The sequence below is a fragment of the Solea senegalensis genome, unplaced genomic scaffold (assembly GCF_019176455.1).
Source record: "Solea senegalensis isolate Sse05_10M unplaced genomic scaffold, IFAPA_SoseM_1 scf7180000013311, whole genome shotgun sequence".
In the NCBI taxonomy this organism is placed as follows: Eukaryota; Metazoa; Chordata; class Actinopteri; order Pleuronectiformes; family Soleidae; genus Solea; species Solea senegalensis.
Window position 1 is genome coordinate 117,325 of NW_025320801.1, and position 25,518 is coordinate 142,842.

General features: G+C 39.5%; 3 protein-coding genes and 1 long non-coding RNA gene across 4 annotated transcripts; 3 read left to right on the top strand and 1 right to left on the bottom strand.

The window, feature by feature from the left end:
• Positions 1 to 4,768: 4,768 nt before the first annotated feature.
• eif4ebp2 (eukaryotic translation initiation factor 4E binding protein 2) lies at positions 4,769 to 10,427 on the bottom strand. The gene is made up of 3 exons (XM_044015351.1): positions 10,104 to 10,427; positions 8,429 to 8,608; positions 4,769 to 6,788 (listed from the first exon to the last, which is right to left on the bottom strand). Exons 1-3 carry the CDS (start codon positions 10,234 to 10,236, stop codon positions 6,757 to 6,759), a joined length of 345 nt encoding a protein of 114 aa, XP_043871286.1. The 5' UTR covers positions 10,237 to 10,427; the 3' UTR covers positions 4,769 to 6,756.
• Positions 10,428 to 11,053: 626 nt separating this feature from the next.
• LOC122760263 lies at positions 11,054 to 12,185 on the top strand. The gene is made up of 3 exons (XR_006358356.1): positions 11,054 to 11,637; positions 11,726 to 11,808; positions 12,140 to 12,185. It is a non-coding gene; the product is annotated as an uncharacterized LOC122760263 (long non-coding RNA).
• Positions 12,186 to 12,216: 31 nt separating this feature from the next.
• On the top strand, positions 12,217 to 14,896 carry LOC122760264 (probable rhodanese domain-containing dual specificity protein phosphatase). Its single transcript, XM_044015348.1, has 4 exons — positions 12,217 to 12,270; positions 12,364 to 12,535; positions 13,010 to 13,146; positions 13,929 to 14,896. Exons 2-4 carry the CDS (start codon positions 12,504 to 12,506, stop codon positions 14,579 to 14,581), a joined length of 822 nt encoding a protein of 273 aa, XP_043871283.1. The 5' UTR covers positions 12,217 to 12,270; positions 12,364 to 12,503; the 3' UTR covers positions 14,582 to 14,896.
• Positions 14,897 to 16,433: 1,537 nt separating this feature from the next.
• On the top strand, positions 16,434 to 25,512 carry LOC122760261 (prolyl 4-hydroxylase subunit alpha-1-like; the record flags this gene model as incomplete). The annotated part of the gene is made up of 10 exons (XM_044015347.1): positions 16,434 to 16,690; positions 19,853 to 19,935; positions 20,082 to 20,178; positions 20,267 to 20,418; positions 21,323 to 21,460; positions 21,622 to 21,861; positions 22,000 to 22,214; positions 22,323 to 22,499; positions 22,740 to 22,810; positions 25,417 to 25,512. Coding segments are annotated over exons 2-10 (1,268 nt in total), but the record flags the coding sequence as incomplete, so codon positions are not given.
• Positions 25,513 to 25,518: the final 6 nt, after the last annotated feature.

Genomic DNA, 25,518 nt, shown 5'->3' on the forward strand with positions numbered 1-25,518 from the left:
AATATTGCGGTCCAACTTTTTCCCAAAAATGTCTTTTATTCAGCGTTCAAGTATTTGAAATTAAATGCAAATTAAACAAAAGAGCAATCCTGATTAGAGTCAGACCTGCCAAATGTTCACATTACAAAATAAGAGCGCAAACAATAGACTGTTAATGTGATTATGAATTAACATATAGTATGTACATCTGACACAAAGCAAGCGCCTGCTGCATCCACAGGGTGTCAGTATTGCAAATACAGATACTGTTGGATTTACAAATGTACAAATTAACCCAAGTCATAAATGGTCCGAGTACGTTTTGGCCGTCCGTTTTTTCGTTTAAACCAATTAATGGAAATACCATCGTTTTTCGTTTTCAACCATAAACGAAACGGCGCCGTTTTTCATCTACTGTATGTGTACTGTACTTCATGTGTATAGAGTCTTTAGTCCATGTATATTTTTCACTCTTGTTGAGAATTCAGATTTTGAGAAAACGTTTCAAGATTCCTGCATTTTTATAGATGCCCCTGATAATAATGACTGTTCTTTGAAGCTCTTCATTAAGAAGTAATGTAACACTTTGCCTCTCAGACAGTATTGTATTGTTTTGTTTGCTTTTTCAAACCTCTGAATCACTTTTCCTATCTGTCTTTTAGGATACAGTCCCTACAAATGCCACATTGACTGTGTGCAAAGCAGCCATTATCACTGTGGCTTTTGCAAAAAAATCTTTGTGAAAAATGTTTTGTTTGTCAGTTTAAGGTTCAAGGTTTTTATTTGCCATTTGTGCTTAAACAGACAGTCCAGGCACATTGGAAATCTTGTGCGGGTTCTCCGAGTCAGTTGTAGGAGACAGAAACACACTTAAGTATAAAAAAAACTACTGCAAGACAGCAACCACAAATATTACTGCAACTTTGGCATCCACGGTGACCCAGTGTCCACTCCAGCATCCACGGTGACTCGGCGTCCACAGCAGACCATCAGAAAAAAATTATGCAAAAAACAAACAAAGTTTGCTCACTTTACCAAGGAAGGCAGACCCACTAAGATGACCCACCACCTGTCCTCAGGATCAGCCGTGAAAGAAGGCGCTCAGGCTGCACTGTGGTCAGTAATACATGCTACATGGATTGTTACAAAAACTGAGTAACGGAAATTAACTTGTTATGTTGTTAGTAGATGTGTCCCATGAGGGTTATTTATTCTTATTATTATTTTATGTCATGTTCATGTGTGTCTTTAGTCTGTTGGCTATTTGATTTTTACCCCACACAATGCACATGTTTAGTCTACTTCCTTGTAGACTGTTTTATTTGATTCAGGAATGGTTGTTCATCTGTAATAATAAACTTTTGAAATGGTATCGTTTGCTGGTTTGTTATGACACAATACTTATAATGACCGGTTTGCATCTTGCACCTGGCAAATACTCCATATTGCATAACAAAAAAAAACTCATAGTAACACTAAAACTAATAAAAATGGAACTAAAACTAAGCATTTACTCACTGTATGCACATAAATGACACAAAAGGCACATTCAAGATGCTGCACATGAAAAAAACACAATACAAAGCAGGAGAATAGGCACAAACAAAACAGCATGAAATAAATTAGAAAAGGTTAAACAAGGTAAAAAGAAGAAAGATTAAAGTACAAATTTAAATATAGGATTAGGTTAATTAATCAGACTCTTTCCTTAAAGCAGTTTACATGCAAAGCAAATACGGAGAAGAAAGAAAATTGAATTATTTCTTATGTTGTCAGAGGTACGTTTGATATCAATTGTAAGATCATTTCAATTTTGTTTTTGTTTGACTGCTTAAATCATGCCTGTGATTCACTGTCGCAGTTTTTCGATAAACTTTTTCCACATTAATTCATTAATTTATTCCTAATTAATAAATTTAATTGTGAGTAAACATTTAACATTTATACACAGGACAGAACTTGTGGGGTTTTGAGGTTGAAACCAGTGGTGTTGTTTTGTTTTTTTTAAATGAAGACAAAACATTTTATTGCACTATGAAATGCACATGTTTATTGCTGTATTTATATTTTGTCTCCACAGTAAGACAATGGTCTTGAATTTATAACCTTATTGTACAAAGCAAAAATGTCAAGGATGTTTTCATAATATATAATTTCATATTCCTATAAATACCTAAAAATAGATTTAGGTATTTATATGAAAAAAAATACCTAAATCTATTTTAATGTTTAAAAAAATCACAATGAAAGTGCAGTTTCATTTTATACAACAGGGTGTCAGTGTTGAGATTTTTAAAATAGATGGCTATAAACCCAAATGCTGAAATTAATTAATTGGATTAAGTAGTGCTAACTCTGTGTTCCAGGACATTTGCTTGGTGGTAAAAAAATAAAATAATAATGAATGAAAACAAGTTGTTTTAAGTGATTAGCCATTTTATTAGTGGTAAGACAATGAAGTCATCAACATCAGTGTTACACCAGAAGCTAACCATTTTAAGTTTGCAAATCATTTTCACTTGTAAATGTATACACATAAATGACAGTGACCAGGTTATTTTCAATTCTTTTTTTCTTCTTTACACAAAAGGCAGATTCAAGATGCTGCACAGAGACATAAATATAAAGACATAAACAAAACTGTATAAAATAAGTTGAAAAAGAAAGGTAGAAAGATTATAAAGAAAAAAAAATAGGATTAGGTTTAATTCAGACTCTTTCTTAAAGCAGTTTTCATGCAAAGCAAATAGACAAGAAAGAAAATGCAGTTAGCTATACATGACTACGGTGTAGGGCTAAAACACTCGAATAATCCATTACATTAAATGAAGCATCAACTATTTTGATAATGGGTTTGTCATTATTAAAAACAAGATTTATGATTGTTTTAGCTTCTTAAATGTGAATATTTTCTGGTTTCTTTGCTCCATAGAACAAATAAATCATTAAAACTGAATCATTTGAGAACATCATCATTTCCAGGTTTGACAAACACTGATCAATATTTTTCTACATTTCATGGACCAAACGATTACTCCATTCATCGAGAATTAATTGATTATGAATATATTTGTTTGCTGCAGCTCTACTACGGTGGCCTTGAAGTGCAAATCACCAACACAAATAGGACAACAACTTCAACTGAAAGCTGATCGGCTTGATCTCTGTCAAGTTTTGTTCAGTGTCAGACATCTCTTCTCTTTCTTCTCTTCTAAAAATATCAGGTACTGTGGTAGTGGAAACGCTATTTCAACCGTTTTTCTGTTGTAGGCTTTATAAAGTTATATTTAAAGCTTTATATAGGACCAATAATATTACTAAAGCTTCAGAGGAAGCAAAACGTTAATGCTGGTGGGTGCACCCTATGAAATGGCTAAAATGGTTTTACACGGGTTTCAAGGTATTTCATGGTTTTACAAGGGTCTCTATCTAAGACATGGACACATGTGGAACTGAGTTTGACTCCAGGTAAACCGATCATTTAGGAAACTGCTAATCCAATTTTCACAACAGTTCATATCCCATAATGTATGTGAGTGTCATTAATGACTTCATTATTTTGTTATATCATTTTGTCTTATCAGCGAGATAACACAGCTTGGAGAACAGCTTTAGAGCCATATGTCCAAGGAAGCAAGGCTCGAACTGGAAAGCTTTAGAGAGTGAGGACTTTGTCAGGCGCCTGTAATCCCTGACAATTTTTTGAAAAATGGTTAATTGTAAATGGTTAATTGTCTGCTATGCATACAAATAAAAACGATATATCATTCATTACTTGTATTTATTACATGGATTTGAAAGTTATGCAACTTCCTGTGCAGAATCAAGGGTTTCAGTGCTTTTGTTTTACTTTCATCAAAATATCTACTGATGTCCAACTGGCTGGTGATACTATATTGTATAAACGTGATAATTATATCACATAAACGTGATAATTATATAAACGTGACACTATATTGTATCAATGTGATAATTATATCACATAAACGTGATACTATATTGTATAAACGTGATCATTATATCACATAAACGTGATAATTATATAAACGTGACACTATATTGTATCAATGTGATAATTATATCACATAAACGTGATACTATATTGTATGAACGTGATAATTATATAAACGTGATACTATATTGTATCAACGTGATAGTTATATCATATAAATGTTATAGTATGTTGTATAAACGTTGAAATTGAACAGAAAAGAACATTTCTGTGTACATAAAAGTCAACACGAGTTTTTATGCTTCTCTGTTCCTGTCGCCCACCGGGATAAAAGTCTCTTGTCAACGTGTCAAAGTGTCTGTGAAATACGGGTGTGTAAATAAAATTTCAATAACATTAACGTCATCACGTTTCAGACGCAGTCAGATTGTCGTGTAGTGTCAGGGGGTGTGTCGTAGTGTGTGAGGGGGTGTGTCGTTGAGTGGGGGTGTGTGTCGTCAAGTGGTCTGCGGGTCTGCAGCTAGACCCTTCTCCAATTATAGGCCTATGAGCAAACCAGGCATACAGTTAAATACTATCATACTGCCACCTACTGGTAGCAAGGGTAAACATCACTCTATCTATCTGTCTGGCTATTATTTGTTTCTCGACTATCCTCTTGGCTTTTATTTTGAAGTATTTGCTTTTACTTTTGGGTCACATAACTTCCTGTCCTTCATCCCTCGGAAGGAAAAAAAAGCAAAATAAATAAAATAAAAGGAAACACGTGTTAAATGATTCCACCTCTATTTTCTGCCACTATCTGCATAAGGAAACAAACATACAAAACCACGTAAATGTTTTTCCTCTGTTATAGAATTTTATTGATCTTGTTGAAACAATGTCCACTGCCATCAAAGTTTCAATTAAGATAATGTTTAAAAACAGATCAGATGTTACAGTTATTTTGTTTCACATCTCTTTTAAACACAATGTTAAGCCCTCGTTGTCAAACCAAACTGATTTTAGAAAGAGTTTTTTCACCAAAAATGTGCAAAGCTACGTGGATTCAAGAGACCCCTCGATGGACTTATCACAACACATGGCCAGAGTTAAAATACAAAGCTGATGATTAAAAATCAACCTTTCAGTGGCTCCAGTTACACAGAGAAACAAACCTGAATTAATTAATTTTAGATGGAAAAAAATCTCTCTGGTTACCACTTGGACATAGTACAATTAGCAGGACCATGATGACTGGTGTGTAATAAAGGGGGCCTCAACATCTGAACTTCCCTAAAATGACATGGAAGTCATTATCCTTCAAACGGATCAGCTGCACAAAGGAGCAAATTATGTAGAAAAACAAAACAAAAATTGTATTTGTTTTCCCCAAGTGCTAACTACAATGTTGCCTGTTCAATGTTACAGTGAAAAAATAAACATCTGTTGAAAAGTATGACTCAATGACAAGGAACCTAGGTTTAGTTACTGCATTTCATGTCAGGTAAGGCATGATCAGACATGACACGTGAGGAAAAAAAAAGAATGTATTAAGGACACTGGGGACAGATTGGCAGACGAAGGAGCAGTGTCCATCAAGCCTGACACAAACTGTTCTTTGACATGTTGGAGATATTTGAAGGCCAAACAGTGCTGCATCCAAACAAAACCCTCAATACTAACAAACTATATTAAAAATAAAATGCATATCAAAAAAAATTTTTTTTCAAGTTCTTTTATGTTAAAATCTTATTGAATTTCAGTCAAACACTGGGAATGAACCACTTCCAAATTGTCCTGAATGCTTATCTGGATATTTTTTTAAAAAACACCAACAATATTTTTTCCCCTTCAATTAATCTGACAATGAGCACAAATCAATAAACCTGATCATTAAAAGTAGTTGTTAAAGGTGTATTGTCTTTTCTTGGCAGGAGTGAAATGTATTAATAAAATGAAGAGCAAAATCAGGACAGCGATGATCCTCAGTGGTTTGACATTCTCATACTACACTTCAATTTATTTCTCATGAAAAGCTTGTTTGCGGTTGCTGGATTTACAATTAGCTTCACCCAATAGTGGCAAATACAATCATTCTATGATTAGAAAACAATAAAACACTCTACTAAGATGTATTTTAGAGAAATGGTTTCCCCTGACAATTGGAAACGCACACAGACTTGTGTTGGTAATGACGAGTACAATCTTGGAATGGCGTGAGATTTCTTTTTCTTACCTAATTACAAAAAAACAACAACACAGCATCCCTTTACATATCGTCAGGGGGAAATAACCCGACCAAACAACCAAGGATAGATTGCGGGGCTCTTCAAGTAGATCCAAAAACCAAAAAATTATTTAAATAACATCCTTACAAGGGCCTTTAAAAACCAAAATCTGGAATGAATATCAAAGATTTAGACTCATAATAAGGCCAGTAATAAATATTATCCTCCCACAATTATTAGGAAATATTGCCAGTTTTGCACTGTGCTCTGTTAAGGAACTTAACTCAGAAAGCTGTAAAATGAGCACTGCAGTCTAATTTGACAGTTTGTTTGGGTCGTTTGTATTCAGGCTGACCTTGTTGTGTGGTAGTTGATGTGTACAGCATACTGGTAACCATGGAAATCTATTCAAATAAGTCTAGCTTCCAGAGTTGGCCAATGCCGTACTTGTATGTATATTAAATCTCCATGGCTGACACACATGACATCCAGCAGTGAGACAACGAGCTAAAGAAGATGGCTGCCATGAGGGCTCACAACATTGGTTTCTACAAGCCAAGCCACTGGCACGCGTGGTGCCAGGTCTTCTGCTTTTGCTGGCGCGGCTGCAGTCAGCTAGATGTCCATTTCAAACTGAGCATCGTCACCTTGAAGAAAAATAAAGAAAGACAACAAGGTGTGAGAGAAACAGCTTGGGTGGTTTCAATAGAAAAGAAATAAAAGAAAACTGGCAAGGTCCAGAAAGTAAAAAAATGAAGGTGGGTTTATTGGCAGAAATGAGACTATACAAGCCATAAGTATGTTTGTATAAGTCTATAATTTGTTTTGTGTTGTGTCGTTTTGAGCCAAAATGCTTCTACAGCAGCCTGCCTTTCCTCCGCTGAAACATAAGCTTATCACACAAACAACAGCAAATGGTTTTGCCCACATGAACCTGACGCACAAACCCACAAAGGAGAAAGAAGAAATGGCAGAAAGAGAGAGAGGAGAGAGTATTTACACCCTTTCTGAACGGCAAAGGCCACCATAATACACTGCTGTGCATGGGAAAGTGGGGGAGTTAGCAGAGGAGTGCTCTATTTGTAGCACCTGACATTTTCACCATTGGAGGTCACTAAATCTCTTGACCAGGGGTGTCCAAACGTTTATCACTTTAGGGATATTCACAGGAAAAAAAACATCTGATGAGTCGGGCCACTCAGTAAGAGAGGTATATCGCCTCACTTCTAGTGTGTTAAAGTTATCAAAATCAAATAAAATGCAGGTTATTTATGCTTGATAATTGAATATGCTTTAATAAAGAACAGAAATCAGCAGAATCAGAATGCCTCTTTGTCCGGATAGTGATCCATCTTCACAGCCCTGTACACTAAAATCAAACCAAACATGTGCGGGCAACATTCTATTATAATATTAGAATTTGTGGCGGGCCAATCATAAATTTACCACGGGCCATAGTTTGGAGACCCCTGCTCTAAACCTTACACACTAGATCTTGGAGAACAATTGCAATTACTCTTTGGGCTTACTTATACAACAGAGGGTTACTATAAATATGATTCGGAAATTACCCAATATCAGTACTTATCACAATAATTGTCAGATAATTAAAGGCTGAATTTTGGAGAAAGTTACCAGTTACTTTAACATGTTAAAATGTTTCACCAATCTGGGTATAGATATTCAAAGCGATTATACTTGATATACTGTACACCTAAGTGTGCTTGCACAATGTCTTGACAAAACAGTTTATTAATATAATAACACCTGCTACTAAAGTAGTATTTAATCAGCCAATCACATGGAAGTAACTCAACGTGTTTAGGCATTGAGTTGCGATGATCTTTGAAATTCAAACCAAGGATCAGAATCAAGAAAAAACACAATTTAAGTGACTTTGAACATGGCATGGCTGGTCTGAGTATTTCTGAAACTGTAAAATCTACAAGATTCTTCATGCACAACCTTATCTAGGGTTTTCAGAGAATGTTCTGAAAAAGAGAAAATATCCAGAGAGTGGCAATTCTCTGGGAGAAGAACGCCTTGGTGATGCCAGAGATCAGAGGAGAATGAGCAGACTTGTTTGAAATGACAGAGAGGCAGCAGTAACTTTATCAAACCTGTCAAACCTTGACGTAAACAGGCTACAACGGCAGAAGATCACACCTAGTGCCACTCCTGTCACTTTACTGAGTGTCTTTATTTATAGCCAATAAAGTGGCTGTGATTGTATTATTTATAGAATCATTGCTCAACCCTCGTTACACTTGCATATTGTACATCTTACCGGTTGCGGGCTTGCCATCATGGTTATTGATGTGTTTCTTCGCTTCGTTCTTCTGGTTCTCACTTAGGACGTGTTGGCTGGTGACTCCAGGGATGACGGGAAGGTGTGCTGGTGGAGTCTGGGCAATGGGAGAGTTACGCCGCTCCAGAAGGAACTTGCGGTCATAGATGATCCGAGTTCCTGCAACAACACATACATCAGATTTCAATCACTTTTAGCTCCCTCTAAAGAAACAAATGAGTATGATGAGCTGGTGCTGTCATTTATGATGTGAGTCACAAAAGGCTCATATTCATCTTTCAGTCATCTTGATCAGCTACAGCCTGTTTGAGCTTGGGCCAAAGAAATCCTAAAAACTGAGTCCCAGTAGAGCTGTATATGAAACTTTTAATCCAAATAGGGAAAGAACATACACTAAAAAGTGGTTTCCAAGTGTTTCCAATCCTGCTCTTTTCAAAAGATCAAAAATGTACAAAACATTAGCTGCTTAAATTGTTTAGTTCAAACGTAACATCACTCAAACGTGTTTATACACACAAAAAAACACAAGGTTCTCCTGCTACAGTATACTGACAGAGAGAGAGAGAGAAATATTTGTTGTTTGTCTTTGAATGAAGTTGAATCATGAACATGAGACTGTCTGTCGTTTAAGTACTTTTTTTATTGTTTCTTAATGGCTCCAGTTTGCTGATCTTTTCCCACAGCAAATCTGCAGGTTTTTCATTGCAGGAAGACACTGGTGGAACCAGTCACATTAACAATGACTCAGTTCCAGGAAACAATTGCATAAGCACAACCTGTATCTGTGACGTCAAATAACTTTAAAAAAAAAAAAATGATGATGCAAGATTAACATACAAAATTATCATTTCTGGCTTCGCTAAACTTAACATTGGCTGTCCCAGATAAACCTAGGTCACAAAACCTGTTACTGACTTACTCAGTTAAACCTTTCCGTTTTCAGATCCTGCTGTGAGCATATTCATGTGAAAGGGGCTAATTCATGAATGAAGCACTTAACAGGAGATGAAAAGATACAATTAGGTTCAACATAATATATATTTAAGGTGAGATCGCAAAACTAAAATATAATATAAAAATACTATAGGAATAATTGTTCGTTTATATTCTGAGGTTACTGAAGTCTGAATATATACATTTTCAGAGTATGTGTATGTAAGTTCAGAACTAATATTAATAAAACAACCATTTTTCATTTAACATCATTTCTGGCAAATGAGAGGCAAACAAGTGATCAGTTGCTTGATAGTCTACTGACAGTTTCTTGTTACAATTTAAAGAACATTAGTGCAGTCACGTACATACACCCTTTTGTGTAAGGGCCTCATTAAAAACACTATAATTACTGCTACATTGTCAATTTGCTGCGCTTAAGATGTAAAGGTGAGGGTTTGCATATAAATTACAGGTTATATTGTATGCTATGGGCGTCAAATCGAGCGTGTCGACCTGATTTAAATGTAATGGATGAAAAACAATGATCAGAATCTCTCCGCTGCAAACCTGCAAATCACACTGCAGCCAAAGCCGAGGGGGCGGGGCTAGGCTTTTGTTTTTGTTTTGATCGGGATGACAACGCAACCAAGGCCACAGCGACAGCAACACCTGGGACAAAAAGCCAAAAGACAAACAATTTCATTAAGTATGACTTTACCTCCAGGGGTGGTAGAGAATAAAGTGCCTCCAGGGGTGGTACAATAATCATGAGGTAGCTGCGTTGTGTCGTTGATCAACACCGTCCTGGTCGGGATGGCCCTGCTCTCGCTAAGCTGACGACTGGTCGACATTTTCAGCGCCGATTCGGTGACAAATCCAGCAGCTAATGAAAACCGGGGTGTTTATTTCCCGACGGACGGTGGAAACCCGGTCCGTTCCCCTCTTTCTTTATCTTCCCGAAGGCTTTCTTTCTCCTTTCGTCCTCCCAGCCGTCAGCACCGTCCCCTCCCTCAGCAAAGGCAGGAAGCGCGACAGGCTCCGGGCGGATGTGACGTCAGCAGAGCGGCGTTGCGTCATGACCGTACGCTGAGCAAATTCCGAATACAAATACTTCTAAAAACGTCTTATGCGGGCAAAAGTTCTCTATACTTCCCGAATTTATTTTGTCGAATAATTAAAATATGTTGTGAGCTGTAGTGAACACAGTGACTGCCTTTTTATAGCTTCTTTCAGTTAAAGGACAAGAAGACTTAGTGACATCTAGTGGTGAGATATGGAAACACAATTGGATCAATAATCCAGCGCACAAAACAATGATGCACGAGCGATCTATGTGATTTCACACAGATATTAACCATCACGCGCAGATTTGAATCCCGGATCTGTTCTCGCTCGCGGGAGAGGCAGCTTTGCTACTCGTGGTGCACATTATACACTCGCTCGTGGAGTGCTTCTACACGCACTGAGAAAGATTTTGGCACTCTGGAAGAGCCACTGGACTTTGATTGACAGCTCTCAGGGAGCTCGGGGCTGCCAGGTATTATATTATATAGATATAAAATCACAAAGTGCTTCATAATAAACATATAATGAAATAATAAAAACAACAAAAGTACAGAAGACAATAAAATACCTAAAACATAAAAACAGACAATTATACTTTAAATTTAAACACCTCATTCAACTAAAAGCTTGTTTAAAAAGCCAGGTTTTCAGCTGCTTTATACACAATGTGAGTAGTAAAGCATTCGAAAGCCTAGGCTCCTCTAGTTATGTACTTTGTTTGGGGACCATGTAATAATGGGCACATATGAGTTGTCAGTAGTCCAGTAGTCCGTAATTCTGTGTTGTCAAAGATCTTGCTCAGACATATATTCATCATCCATTAATAGAGTAAATGCCTTAAAGTAAATACCTCCTTTTAGTTTTCTAAAAGGACTTTTAGTTTTACATTGCGATAGTGATCCAAAAATGCCAGGCACCCAAACACTACACTAATCACTGAATGGTTTCAAGATCAACTTGAAACCTTGTCCTGACCAAATGATCACATACAGTGTGATGGGAGTGGTGGGAGTTAATTTGGATGAAGTAGGATTCCAATCCAGGTCTACTCTCCGTAAACCTGTCACAACCAGCTATCATGTGGCCCTCTAGAGCACTTAACCATTACTGTGTTTCCAAGACCACCGGCTAAATTGAGAGCATGGCTGAAGCGGGGATGAGCAAGAAGCAACAACAAACACTGCCTAGTGAGTTCATTTTTTGTGTCTTTTAACCTCTTTACTTCCTGACTGACATTTTTCAATGGTTTTCATATTTGTCTGGTGCTTGGTGCAGCATGTTCTTCTAATGAAGGCCTGGTGGAAACAGCTGATGTATCTGCCAAATGACTTAAACGAGATGGGTGTAGTACTGTCCAGGTAAAAAAGTCCTGCTCTCTCTCTTGTTCTCTCACTCTGTCCAGCTTTTACATTAGTCTTTATTTTTATTTCCCCACATCTTCAACATTTTTTTTATTTTATTTTATTATTACTTTTATACTTATATTTATATTTATCCTTAAGTGTGTTTATGTTTCGTACTACTGACTCGTAGAACCCGCACAAGATTTCCAATGTGCCTGGACTTTCTGTTTAAGCACAAATGGCAAATAAAAACCTTGAACCTTGAACCTTGAACCTTGATCTCTTAGATTTGAACATATATATTTAAATATCTGTGTGTGTGTGTGTGTGTGTGTGTGTGTGTCAGAGTGAATAACAGTTGTCGAATGACCTCGAGAGAGGCTGTCAACACATTCCACACAGTGAGCAGCATCTCAGACAGGGAAGTCAACAGTACAGACAGTGACCATTCTTTCATCATACCTATCCAGACCAAAGGTAAAGGGAGTATTTTTATACATCTATCTCGCTCTGTGTGTGTGTTAGGGTTACACACGTGCAAACACACGCTGTATTTCTTCTGCCTGAAAGCAGTGTGTGAGCCAGAGGAGGTGCTAGTTCCCGCTCTCCCAGAAAGAACCTGTGTGGAGCGAGGCTATATCACACCACAGCAAGTGTACAACCTGCTTAATGCAGAGGAGGGCCAGCCCGCCATATATGATCCATACTATATGCTCATCCTGGACTGTCGCAGTGCAGAGAGGTGAGTGCTGCACACATTTGGAGGTTAGAACTGTGAAATACAGTCCATCAAAAGCACGACGTGGCTTTGTATGTAATCAGATTTGAACCAAGTGTCTTGTATTTTATTTTATTACAGGACTAGAATACATTTCTTTTTATGGTGTTATGGTGGTACTTTATTTGGCAATACATGTCCATGTCCCGAATGGTACTATTTGGATTTTTGATGAACCAACAGCACTTAATACAAACAAACAGGCTACTCCTCTGTATTACTGGGTTCCATGCAGTCAGTTCAATCACTTTTCTATTCTTTTCTATTCTATTCTTTATTCATTGCTTCCTTACAAAAACATCACTTGACTTTAAATGGAATTTACATGTGTTTACAAAGAGTATCCCCAACTTTGTTATACGTATAACCTTTAGATGGATGCCAGGTGTGTGCATTTTATGACATATAATGAATAAATGTGTGTGTGTGTGTGTGTAGGTACAAGGACAGCCATGTGATGACAGCGCGGGCTGCTGTGACGGTGATCCACCCTGCACTGGGCTGTCTAATCAGCTGTATAGAGCTGCAGAAGTACTCTATAATACTGCTCTATGCTGAACAAGGATGCAGCCCAGGTCAGCAGGTCACATACACGTGTACACTCAAAAACAGACATGGGCATAAGCAGAACAACACACTTGACCACAGGTGCCAGTCTGTCTGGTCAGTTAGGCCACTGCTGTGGCTCACACTCAAATATTTCAGCAACATTTTAGACTTTTACTGAATTTCCCTGACAACAGTCGGGCAGATTACCATGAAATGTGGTGCAGACATCCATGTCCATCCAACGGTACATTATGATGACATTGATGAACCTTTAGTGGAACACGTGGCAAGCACTGTTGCCTCACAGCAAGAAGGTTGCTCCCTGTGTGTGCATGGGTTTTCTCCGGGTCCACCGATTTCGTCCCACATTTCCAAAAACATGCACACTCACACTTGCCCATAGGTGTGTGTGTGTGAGTGAATGGTTGTCCGTCTCTATATGTTGGCCCTGCAAATGGACTGGAAACCTGTCCATGGGGAACCCTACCCTACCCTACCCTACCTTGGGGAACCCTACCTACAGAAAACAGTCTGTTATGTCTGGATGAATGGAGACTCACAAGGTCCCTCTTATTCTCATGACATTATGGCACCACCTGATTGTAAACATAACACATACTGCGTCTAAAACAAAATAAAACACAATTGTTTTGAACAAATGACACTCTCATCATTGCCATTTTGGTTAATCAGTAAATACGTTTTGCACCATTGTGCCTAGCACTAAATTTACCTGGCTGTTGGATTGCATTTTGTTGATTTTTTTAAACTCTGTTCTGATCTTTGATTGTTTTTGTACATATTTCAGTGGGCAGTGTGAAGGCCAGGGCAGACTCCCCAGACCTCCAGCGCTGTTTCTTTCAGCTCAGTGGTCTGGGAATGGACCCTGTCATCATACTGGGGGGATTCTCGGCCTTCTATACCCTCTACCCTTTCCTGTGCACACCACGGATGGTCCTGCTCGAACATGAGAGGCACACTCTCACCATCTACCCCTCGGAGATCCTGGAAGAGGCTCTCTACCAGGGTTCTGCCACGCAGGCCTCCGACTACCGCATCATCAAGAATTTACACATCACACACGTGGTCAATGCCACTGCCAACTGCCCTGACGCTTTCCCCAACATGTTGTGCTACCTGCGGCTGCGTCTGAGTGATGATGCCCAACAGGACCTGGTACAGGCACTGCCACTGGCATCCAGGTTCATCAACACGGCCCTGAAGGCTGAGCCAGCTGGCCGTGTTCTGGTCCACTGCAGTATGGGCAGAAGTCGCAGCTCGGCACTAACACTGGCCTTCCTCATGCAGCACCGCAGCTGGACTCTGCTTCATGCCGTGCGCTGGTTGAAGGAGAGGAGGGCATGCACGGCACCCAACGTGAACTTCCTGCGTCAGCTGTTGACCTATGAGGAGCAGCTGTTTGGAAGCAGACTCACGACCCTTGACGACATCCGCAGATGACTGGAGATGAATTCGAATGGATTTGAACATGCACACTGAGAGAAAGTGTGTCATTTTTTTACAATTCACATTCTGAGGAAGTGTAACATAAGCTGAGACTGAGTAAATAGGTGGATTCTGTCCTACAAGACTCTCAGACACCAGCCAGTAGTATTTCCCGCTAATCCTGCTTTACCGTCAAGTCCACCACTGTGTTTTTTCTGTGCAATGTCCAGTAATCTTGCAGATGTGTACATTTATCAACACTGTATGACTCATCTTACTCACGTTATGACATTTTGTTGATAGTTAATAAAGTGTATTTATTATTTTTTACATTTAAGGTGTTTCTTTTTCCTTTCAATTAATGGGATGATTCAAATACTTTATGTAAGTCATGTAATCTGCAGTATATGTACAAAGTATTTTTGTTTATATAGGCCAGAGCCTACCAAACGCTGTTGGTTTCAGGGCCCAAATAAATCCCAAATACCCAAGGCCCATATGTTCAAGTTTGTAGAGCTATTCCTTTTTGAACTGAATTCCATTCATTCAAGACTTCAAGTTCATCTGTCCTCTATCTTTAATTAGGGAGGAGCCGATACAATATTCAGTATTGCTATCGGCCCGATAGATAAAAGATAAAAATGTAAAATCTGATACATACTACACTATGCACAGACTGTGAAAGACAGTAAATATAAATCAGCAATTGCAGTTTACCTGAGTCATGTTGTGGGCAGTTTATTTCTGCTGTATGGGAGAAGAATTGGTTAGACAGTTGGACAATTACGCAGCTGGAGAACTAGTACGTCATTGAAATAGCTTGAAATGGCACAAATGTGTTGTCAACACCTTCATGGTTTAAAAGATATCAGTGTCGGACATGAAAAAGTGGTATTGTGTCATTCCTATCTTCAACCAGAACCTCTGCCTCATTTGGATCATCATTTATTCCTAATTACTACTACTGGTATTAGAAAAGTCAGAGTAGTAACTTCAAGTTCACATCTTAATCCGAACTTCAGCATCTTAATCCGCCCTTCATCAACTGCTTGTCCTCACATGAGGAGCTGGAACCAACCCCAGATGGTGTTGGGGCAGGCGGCAGGCGGCATTTCGTTAACAATTTTTTAAATGCTACTGGTCTCTATCTTCCTCTTCTCTTTCATCTCTTTGTAAATACGATGTTTTGTCTGTAATCTGCTGAACTTGTTTCTGTACATGTGTCCGTCCTGGGAGAGGGATCCCACCTCTGTGGCTCTTCCTGGGGTTTCTCCCATTTTTCCCGGGTTTTTGTGGAGTTTTTCCTCACTCGATGTGAGGGTCCAAGGACAGATGGTGTCACTTTGTACAGACTGTAAAGCCCTTTGAGGCAAATAGTGTTTGTGATGTTGGGCTTTATAAATAAAATTGACTTGGAGGCTCAAAAATATGGTTGTGCCTCATTAAGCCCAGGCTTTGGTCCCCACAAGGTCAGTGTTTGTACCAGGAAAGGTCCCACAGCGGCAAAAAAAGACAACTACACACAGAAAGACACACAGCTCCTCCCTGCTTGCATGCAGCAGGAATTTCCTCCCTCCAGTTACACTTTTTAAGTCGTAGGGGAGGAGGAATTTTCTGGAATGTAGGCTAAACTCGAACAGCAAACTTAAGTAAATGAGACTAGTTTGAAGTAAACACCAGTAATCGAACCCCTGAATGATGTTATTGGGGGCACGTTTTATGCATAAAAATATGATGTTTTGTTTCAACACGTGGCACAAGAGGGACGACGTTTCAGTTTTTTAGCATTAAAAACATAAATATTCATCCAAATCTGCCTCTGCGAGTCAAGACAGCTGTAGACACCTCCCCTAGAATTGTACAAACGACAGCCCCCAAAATGAGTTTGCAGGAGGCTGAATGCATGTGAGAATCTGCACGTAGCCGTCGGAACCATCCAGAGTAAGAAAACCGGTCGTGGCCAGCAGATGGCCATCAGTGCTCCGGTACATCGCAGACAGGAAGAATCTCTACACTGTTAGTCCATCATCTTCACTCCGCTATCTGCGCAGGGCTGTGACATACCACAGGAGTCGCAAACCGAGGGTCACCTTTCTCTCTAACTCTTTGGAGGAAAGCACTAAGGTAAAAGAAATATCACTTATGAACAAAAGACGAAAACTAAAAAAGGCTAATGGCTACGTGACTGTCTTTTAACGTAGTTATCGTGTTCACTACATATTTGTGGACGCGTCTTTTTCCACCGTAATATCTTTCTGAATACAACGCACTGTCCGACGCTGCCAACTTCTAGCGTATTCTCTAACGATATTATCGTTAGGTCAGCTAGCTAGCTAGCAAGCTAGTTCGAAACTAGCGACACACAGGTGAAACTTTACATTTCTGTTGTCACGAAAATGTAAATGACCATTTAATGTGATTGAATTGGCACTAAAAATGAAGCAGAATTCAAGTAGAGGAAAGCGAACATGGCTAGTAAAGCTATCAAACTCCGCTATTTGCCCACGAATCTCGGTTAGCTATTTGCGTAAAAATCTACGCAATTAGCACTCATGTTGTGGAATTCCACTGCTGTGCAGCGTGGGATGCTGCCGCTGCCCTAACTCTGCCCCAAGTTACACAGTTAATTTGTCTTTTTGTACATGAAGAGTTACAATATTTTACATGAGAACGTGTCGTGGTAAACGCGAATACTCAGTGGAAATATAGCTCACTTCTCATTTAACCTCTTTGCATGATTGTCCACCAAATTGTTTTACGTCTTTTTAGTTGCAAATACTCCGAAAAATGATCATTTGGGCTTAAATTCTTTGTATGTGCACTCTCTTAAGTTGTCCAGTGAAGCATAGTGTGATACCGGTAACTGCGTGGCACCCTCCAAACTAGTTAAGCTGAAGTCAATAAACAATATTTGCCCTCCAGATTTAAAATGCCCCGCTGTTTTGTGGCGGTTTGCAGGGGTTATTGGCAGGTTATTGCAGGTAAAATATGTGTGTCACCGAGACTCCATAGAGGAGTGTGCAGCTCACTCGTGAGCTTTCTCGGCGGGGAGGGGCGAAGACGTGGCAGTCCTCTTCCATCCACATCCTGTGTTATCTGACTCCTCCGCTTCACTGCCTGTAAAAACTTGGGATGCCAAATTTTCAGAATATATCACTGTGCGAGACACACTTTAAGTCATTAAGTAGTGAAAGTACTCAGGGAGCACAAATTAACAAAAATGCCACTCAGTTTTATGTGTTTGTCACTGCCAAAATCGAATAATTTATAACCAAATATTCCCAAATAAATTCCTTAATAAATAAATTCCTTTTACTTTTTGAGTTATGCTGATTATAGTTAGTTAGGCAGATACACATACAGACAATAACAATTTAGTCTTCTAGTCAGAAGTAGTAATTTATTGAAATACATGCAGATACTGCACAGTTCATTACAACATACTGTAATCACCACTGCTATACTACCAAGAACCCCCAAAGACCAGTCATTTGATAAAAATAAAATATATGTCAAAACAGAATTATGAGTGAATAAGCCAGTGTGTCGTAAATTCAATGGCCCAAAAATCTCGCTTTTCATATGAGGATATATTCTTCTTTTTGTTGACAGGCTCCAAAAGTACTTATCGTGCAGCTGTGCCTTGTATTTAAATATTTATGACATGGCGAGAGTTATTTCACAAGGTTATTTTTCAAGGCTTCTCTATTTTTTGTATTTTTGGAAGCCAAAGACCTTATGTTGCACTTTCCATTTTTATTTTAACTAAGTTATAGTGTGTTGAAATGTTTGTATGCTTCTTATAAATGCATTCAAGGGGGACTTTTCTATCACTATTTCTCTCGTTTACATTTGAAATCTGTAAATGTATGCACAAGGAGCAACTGCTAATATGGACCTAAACGTAAACAGAGAAGTGTCTCATGATAAACATGTTTCAACAGAATATTACTCAGATAAGGGGAAATAGAAGCAGGCCAAGTGTACACAAAAGATTTTTCTATTTGTCTAAACAAGCTGCTTTGCAAATATCTGTCAGGTTAAATGTTAAACGGTTTGTGCACCAACTGAAAAGAGACATTGCCACACACGTCTCACACACACACAGACATGTATTCACTCAGACACTTTCATAACCACTCACTTTTATGTTTAGCATGAGCATGGATCTGAACTAAAACTGTTAAACATACAGCTTTAGTCTTGATGGTACACTTATCCAGCTTAGAGGTACATTTGTTGTCACCCTGTCATTACAGTAATTGCAGTCAATTTTTTTTCAACCTGGTTGAAAGTGGGAAAAGGCAGAGTTACAGTGTTCTAGACCGAGTGACACCACAGAATCAGAAAATAGCAGGAAATTGTATTTTTGCGTCACCGTTTCTACTTAAATATAACTTTAACACAATTTTATTCCTCTTAAATTAAACAAGTTCTGACAGATTTTTTTTCCTTCCTCAATGCTTCCTGCTGCTGACCTGAACTGAATGTGAAGTCATTCTTTTATTTTCACTAAAGGCTGGTAAGGGCCTGTCCGAGCCTGTTCCTTCTCATTCTGGTAGAAGGCGTTACAAATTGACATCAACACAAATTGACATGAATGCACGGTTCAATCATTAACTTTACTTTGCATCCAGGTGTCTGTGAGTGCACACGTATGTGTGAGTGTAGCCATCATTTCTGTATATGTTGGTGGTAAATAGTATTACAAATGCTCACAAGTAATGACACTGTTATAGCACTTTTGTTGTTGCATATTAACAACATAATTCACAAAAATACAGAGGTCATCTCTGCTGAATCAGTGACAATAAACCAAATAGTTAAACATTTATTAAACATTTATCCAAGTGAGGTGATACAAGGTCTGCATTCACAACTTCATACTTGCATTGGAGGTATTTCTGACAACATTGTTGTTTATACTAAAGTACTTTACAAGTGTACAAGTCCAGTCTGTCTTTGTTATTCTCCTTTGTTATGGGTAGAGAGTCAGTGCCGGTCCACACACACCAGATGCCCAGTGGTTGTTATGACTGTGCCAACTCCAAAGCCAAACTGGAAACAGTGACATTAACCACAGACTTATATTTTACTTTGTGTGGTGGGAAGGAGGCTGCACTTCTAAAACGATTCCCCAAGTGTTTTAGTTCAAGGCTTTGAGTGTTCTTTTATACGTCACCTCTCGTTGTATATTTTCAAATTAATGTTAACACTAGTAGATGGTTGCTTATTATTATTATTATTTCTGTATTAACATGTGTAATTCTCTTACTCTTTGGTCAGGATGGAGCTGCTGTGTTGGTGCACGCTGCTGCTGAGCTATGTGCAGTTTCTCTCAGCCCACAATGACTTCTTCACCTCCATAGGTAAAACCCCTAAAGCCAAATGAAGTATGATACCATTTTCAAAATAACTGGTTCCTCTGCTGACTTCGTGGCACTGTCAGATACTGTAATAATCTGTTTAGTGACATGGCAGTACTGATGCAGTGTTGTTGTTTTTGTGTGTGTAGGTCAGATGACAGACCTGTTATACACAGAAAAAGACCTTGTCACCTCTCTGAAGGACTACATCAAAGCAGAGGAAAACAAGCTGGAGCAGGTCAAAAGGTGAGTTTGTGGACTCAAGGTTACACTCAACAATTCATTCACTGAATGACTCTGAGTGACTAACGGATTATTGCTTTCTTTGTGGCAGGTGGGCTGATAAGTTGGATACGTTGACATCCACAGCCATACAGGACCCCGAGGGCTTCCTGGGCCATCCTGTGAATGCCTTCAAACTAATGAAGAGACTGAACACAGAGTGGAGTGACCTGGAGAGCCTTGTACTCAGCGATACCACTGATGGTATGGGAAAAGAAAACCGGGTTCATTATTACTCAGTAATATACTGACACTCATAATTTGGTGTTTTCAAGATGCTTTGTCAAAGCCATAGTGTGCAACTTATATAAACGCAGTTCCGTAACATTGGACCCTGTGACAGTTGGGATTGGCTCCAGTCCATTTACATAACATAACATAACATGACATTCAAAATATAGACAAATAAGTTCACACCTTGCTGATGAAGCCCATCAGCTCCCCATGACTCTCTCTGTGTTTGGCAGTATAGCAGTTTTGTTTTGTGTCTGTGCTGCACACAGTGATGCATTTTACGTGATGAGTCTGACAGACAGAGTCATAACAGCTAGTAAAGTGGCAAGGTGTGTAGCTCTAGGTTAAAGAATTTCAGAAATAATTTCTCACCTCAGTTCTCTGAAGCTTGAGTAACTATAGTGCAGACAGCCTCTCTTTCTCTCTATTTTCCCCTTTTTGCATATTAAATACACTGAGCAGGAAAAAATTCCTCACAGCAGCAATCAGTCTCTGTCACAAATTTTTTTTCCTACTTACTGCAGCTTGTTTTCGAGATGTAGACACAAGGTCTGTGTTGATAAAGAGCCGATCCACCATAAATCGTTCTTGTCTGTACAGGTCCTTACATTATAACTGCTGAGAAACAGTCAGGAATATACCTTTAGTGTCTTTAAATCAGTTTTTTTTCTGTAAACAATACGAATAAAAAAATTAGCTATAAAAGACAAACAAGAACTTAAATCATTCATTTGCATTCATATTCAAAGATCAGAGTCACACCAAGCTACTCCCCTGTGGATAGGACTTACATAATTTTCTACATGCTTGTTTTACGTGTCCCATACAGGATCATCCCATAACTATTCTTTTCATTCCTGCCCATCTCTTTCAGGGTTTATTTCCAACCTAACCATCCAGAGACAGCACTTCCCCTCAGACGAGGACCAGACCGGGGCTGCCAAAGCCCTGCTGCGGTTACAAGACACATACAGATTGGATGCCAACACCATATCTACAGGAGACCTGCCTGGTAAGGGCCTTTAATCAGTGCACATTACATCCACACGCCTGTTTTCACTCATTAACGCATGTGAACGTCACAGTCAGTCTTGTTTTTATTTCTGTTTCAACACAAAATGGTGTTGTTTTATCTATTGTCGGTGTTTCCATGCTATATTTTCTGCTTAGCAGGAGTGACACACAAGAGCCAAATGACAGTAGAGGACTGTTACGAACTGGGCAAAATCGCCTACTCTGAGGCTGATTACTACCACACAGAGCTGTGGATGGCTCAGGCCCTGAAGCAGCTCGATCAGGGAGAAGAGTCCACTTTAGATAAGGTGACCGTGCTCGACTACCTCAGTTACGCCATCTACCAGCAGGGGGAGATAGAACGAGCCCTGGATTACACCAAGAGGCTGCTTGAACTGGGTGAGTCTCTCTGCATATTATAAAGTCCTTTTTTATTTTTGAAAAGTATACTAAGAGGAATGTGAATTGTAATTATAGAGTCATAGGTGACACTGCTGCTGTTATAGCTTACGTTGGTCTCAATTTTTTCCTGAATAGACCCAGAGCACCAGCGGGCCAAGGGCAACCTCAAGTATTTTGAGTTCCAGTTGGAGAAGCAGAAAAAGGCTGAGGAGGAAGAAGCTGAAAAGCAGAAGGAGAGAGGGAAAAGAGAAACGAGTGAAAAGAAGAAAAAGCCCAAAAAGCCTTCCTTCAGTTTGATTCCAGAGAGGAAGAAGTATGAGATGCTTTGTCGTGGGGAGGGCAACAAATTGGTGAGGGAGAGGAAAGAAAAATACCCCAGAAACACAATTTACAACTTACAAACCACATCTCACATTTAAAAAAATCTTCATATCCTACTTTCCCATTCTCTCAATCAGACCCCCCGAAGGCAGAGCCGACTGTTTTGTCGCTACTATGACAACAATCATAGCCCCGCTCTGGTGTTGGCACCTGTGAAACAGCAAGATGAGTGGGACCGCCCGTACATTGTCCGCTACCTTGACATCATTTCAGAGGAGGAAATGCAGAGGGTCAAGCAGCTTGCAAAGCCAAGAGTAAGTTGATAATACGCTGCACATGCAAAGCGAGATTGTACGCCGCAGTAAATTATGTTCTAGTGAGTTGAATGTGAGACACTTGTTATTTTTAATGGAGTTAAGTCTGTTGAAGGCTAGGCTGAGATCAAAGCTGCGAGGCTGGTTGATGTGGTAGTTAGACAAGCACACAGACACACATACATCTTTGTATGTATGCGTGTGACTGTGTGTGGGTAAATCGTTTGCCTGGCTTCACAGCTGCGCAGGGCCACCATCTCCAACCCCATCACAGGAGTGCTGGAGACAGCTCCGTACCGGATCAGCAAAAGGTAAGGCAGAGCCAGGAGCCACCGAGGAGAGAGCAGAGAGGGAGAAAGTGAGGGGCTTCTCCTTCTTTTCTCTCAGCGACTGATTCCATTTCTCCTCTTCATTCCTGTCCGTCCATTACACCGTCCATAATCTCTGCCGTTCAAAAACTGAGAGGCTCTTGAGCTGAAGCACAGGATCCACCTGAGAATGACCAAAGCTTTTTGCAGCAGACAGAAACATTTAAAGCCAATTTCTTGGTTTATGGAGCAGTAAAAAATACTCGAGACACATTTTCTCATGATGTTTTCACAAGGGATTATGTTTTTGGAAGAGAATAGTTTTGTTTTTGCTGCTGTTCTCGAGGAATTTGTGTGGATATGTTTCCGCTCAGGAGTCTTTTAAAAAGTCAACACAAGAGGATGGAGGAGAGGTGAAATGTGTTGCTTTTTTCTCTAGTTGATATTAACATAGCTGTCTTTTGGGAGCCATGAGGTGCATCAGAGGCACTTAATAATTCCAAATTCATAATCATAATTTGTTATGGTTAAATCTAAATTTGGTTTCCAGTGTTGCCTCATGGAACATTGTCTTGGCCACTCTGAAGAATAACATTGACAACTAGTGACCATATCTGCCTCTCTTTTCTCCCTCTCCTCCCTGTCCTATCCTCCTCCTGTATGAATCACATTCTATTCTCCTTTTTTTTCTTCCTTTCTTTTATTTCCTTCTTTTCCTCAACCTCCATGTCCTTGTCCTGCGGGAACTACTGTAGTTAAGGCGAGCCACGGTGCATGACCCCCTAACTGGGAAACTCACTACAGCCCAGTACAGAGTCTCCAAGAGGTAAGGGGCACAGGTCACCTGGAGGCTTACAACACCTCCCCCTCCTCCTGCGCATTCAATTTCATCTTCAACCCCGTTCAGACCTAATATTAACATCCATCCTGAGTGATCTGATCTCATGCGGACAGTAGTAGTCCAGGACTGAGCTCACAACCCATCCTGATTGTGATCTTGGAATCCGATCACACAAACCACACCGAGAGGTGGTTTGAGGACGCATGTGGCCACATTCCTGAACATGCATGAACACAAATCTGTCCTTTGTACTCATTAGAGACAGATGTTAATACCGGGTCTGAACAGGGCCTTTATCTCTGGGCCTTATTCAGTCCTGCATCAGACAAGTTATAGACCAACAGTGAAAATGTTAAGTTACACCCTGACTGCTTGTGTCTGGTGTAGCTGCTGTTTTCTTAATCTTTTCACCCTGTCAAGTGACTTGAGACATTTTCACTGAAGTGCATAGTTTTTTTTTTTTTTTTTAGCCCCAGCCAGTGTTCCACATTTGAGATACAGAAGAGTGAATCTCGAGTCCATGTTACAATTTTTCAGGAATGAAAACAGCTGTGCTCGTCACAGCTGTTGTGGTTCTGCTATGCTTCTTCATCTTCCATATCAGCAAGAACCCCCCCCCCAAAAAAAATAAATGTCTGTCTGGATGCACTCAGACTCAAATAAACCAGCCAATGTAATGCAAATATACTTAAATCGTGACAGTAAAACGTTTTCATTGCTCATCGCTGGTTAAACTCGCATCACACCCTAAAAATAGCAGGTTTGGTAGCCCTCCCAAAACCCCTAAGTTTCTTTGGTTTTGCTGTTCTTGGTAATAAATGGGTCACTCTGTAACGTGGGCAAAAGGGTGTGGTTTTCCCTTTGATGTTTTGTATGTGTACGTGCGAGTCAGCATGTATCTGCAAATTCAGTGATTATATCATGATAGATTTAACAGATGAATTAACGAGAGACACAAGGAGAGAAACTGTCGGCCCATATTTGACCATGTGTTCAACAACAAAAAGCACAGAGTAGAAATAATAAAAAAAAGATGACTCATCTCACAGTTTTTTTTCATGCTAACTTCTCCAAATGGTAGATTTTCTCTCATTTTCTCTCTGCAATAAAGACAGGAGTCATCTCATGTGCTTTGTGGTGTCTTAAAAAGTCACTGGCAGTTGGCCTTCATTCTGGTTTTGTCTCATCTTCTTGTAACATTTTAGTCATTGCATGTGTACATTTACATTTTTCAATAAAAGAATAACAAATAGTGTCCATTTAAACTTGTGTGTGTACCGTATAGATGTATGTTTCAACACAGTTCATGAGAGGAAGAGTTTGTTGCAGTGCTTAATGAGTATTATTTCATCTCTGGGGTGTTTCCTTAGCCTTCAGTGATCGAGTTAAATGTGAAAGGCCGGCAGTGTCAGGGAAGTGTAATCTGTAAAAATATTTTGTCAGTCCTCAGCCAGGCTTTTGTGCAACATGTCAGGCAGTATCAAGTGCACATCGTGAAATCAGAACAACCCTGTCCCCTGAGCTGATTGGAGAGTCTGTACTTTGGGCATTCTCCAAAGTTTTTCACTTTCCTCCTCACTTTCCTTTTCTGCTGTTTGCTTGTAATGCACTTCCTCTTTCTGAGCTTGTTATGGAAAAGTCTCAGCATGTTTTTGCCTGTTGCACCTTTACCACCATCTAGTGGACAAACGTGTCTCACTGACAAACACTAATAAGGAGATTCTCCCGCTCCCTCTCAACTGGTCTTCTTTCCCGTCCTGTGTTCCAGTGCTTGGCTCACTGGCGACGATGACCCCATGATTGACGTGATCAACCAGAGAATTGAAGATATCACAGGGCTGGAAATGGACACTGCAGAAGAGCTGCAGGT

Coding starts and splice junctions, on each gene's coding strand:
- eif4ebp2 (XM_044015351.1), bottom strand. CDS start 10,236: ATGTCGACCAGTCGTCAGCTTAGCGAGAGCAGGGCCATCCCGACCAGG. Junction 8,609..10,103: donor ATTCTCTACCACCCCTGGAG/GTAAAGTCATAC, acceptor GTGTTGTTGCAG/GAACTCGGATCATCTATGAC. Junction 6,789..8,428: donor TGATGGCAAGCCCGCAACCG/GTAAGATGTACA, acceptor TTTTTCTTCAAG/GTGACGATGCTCAGTTTGAA.
- LOC122760264 (XM_044015348.1), top strand. CDS start 12,504: ATGCTCATCCTGGACTGTCGCAGTGCAGAGAG. Junction 12,536..13,009: donor GACTGTCGCAGTGCAGAGAG/GTGAGTGCTGCA, acceptor GTGTGTGTGTAG/GTACAAGGACAGCCATGTGA. Junction 13,147..13,928: donor TGAACAAGGATGCAGCCCAG/GTCAGCAGGTCA, acceptor TACATATTTCAG/TGGGCAGTGTGAAGGCCAGG.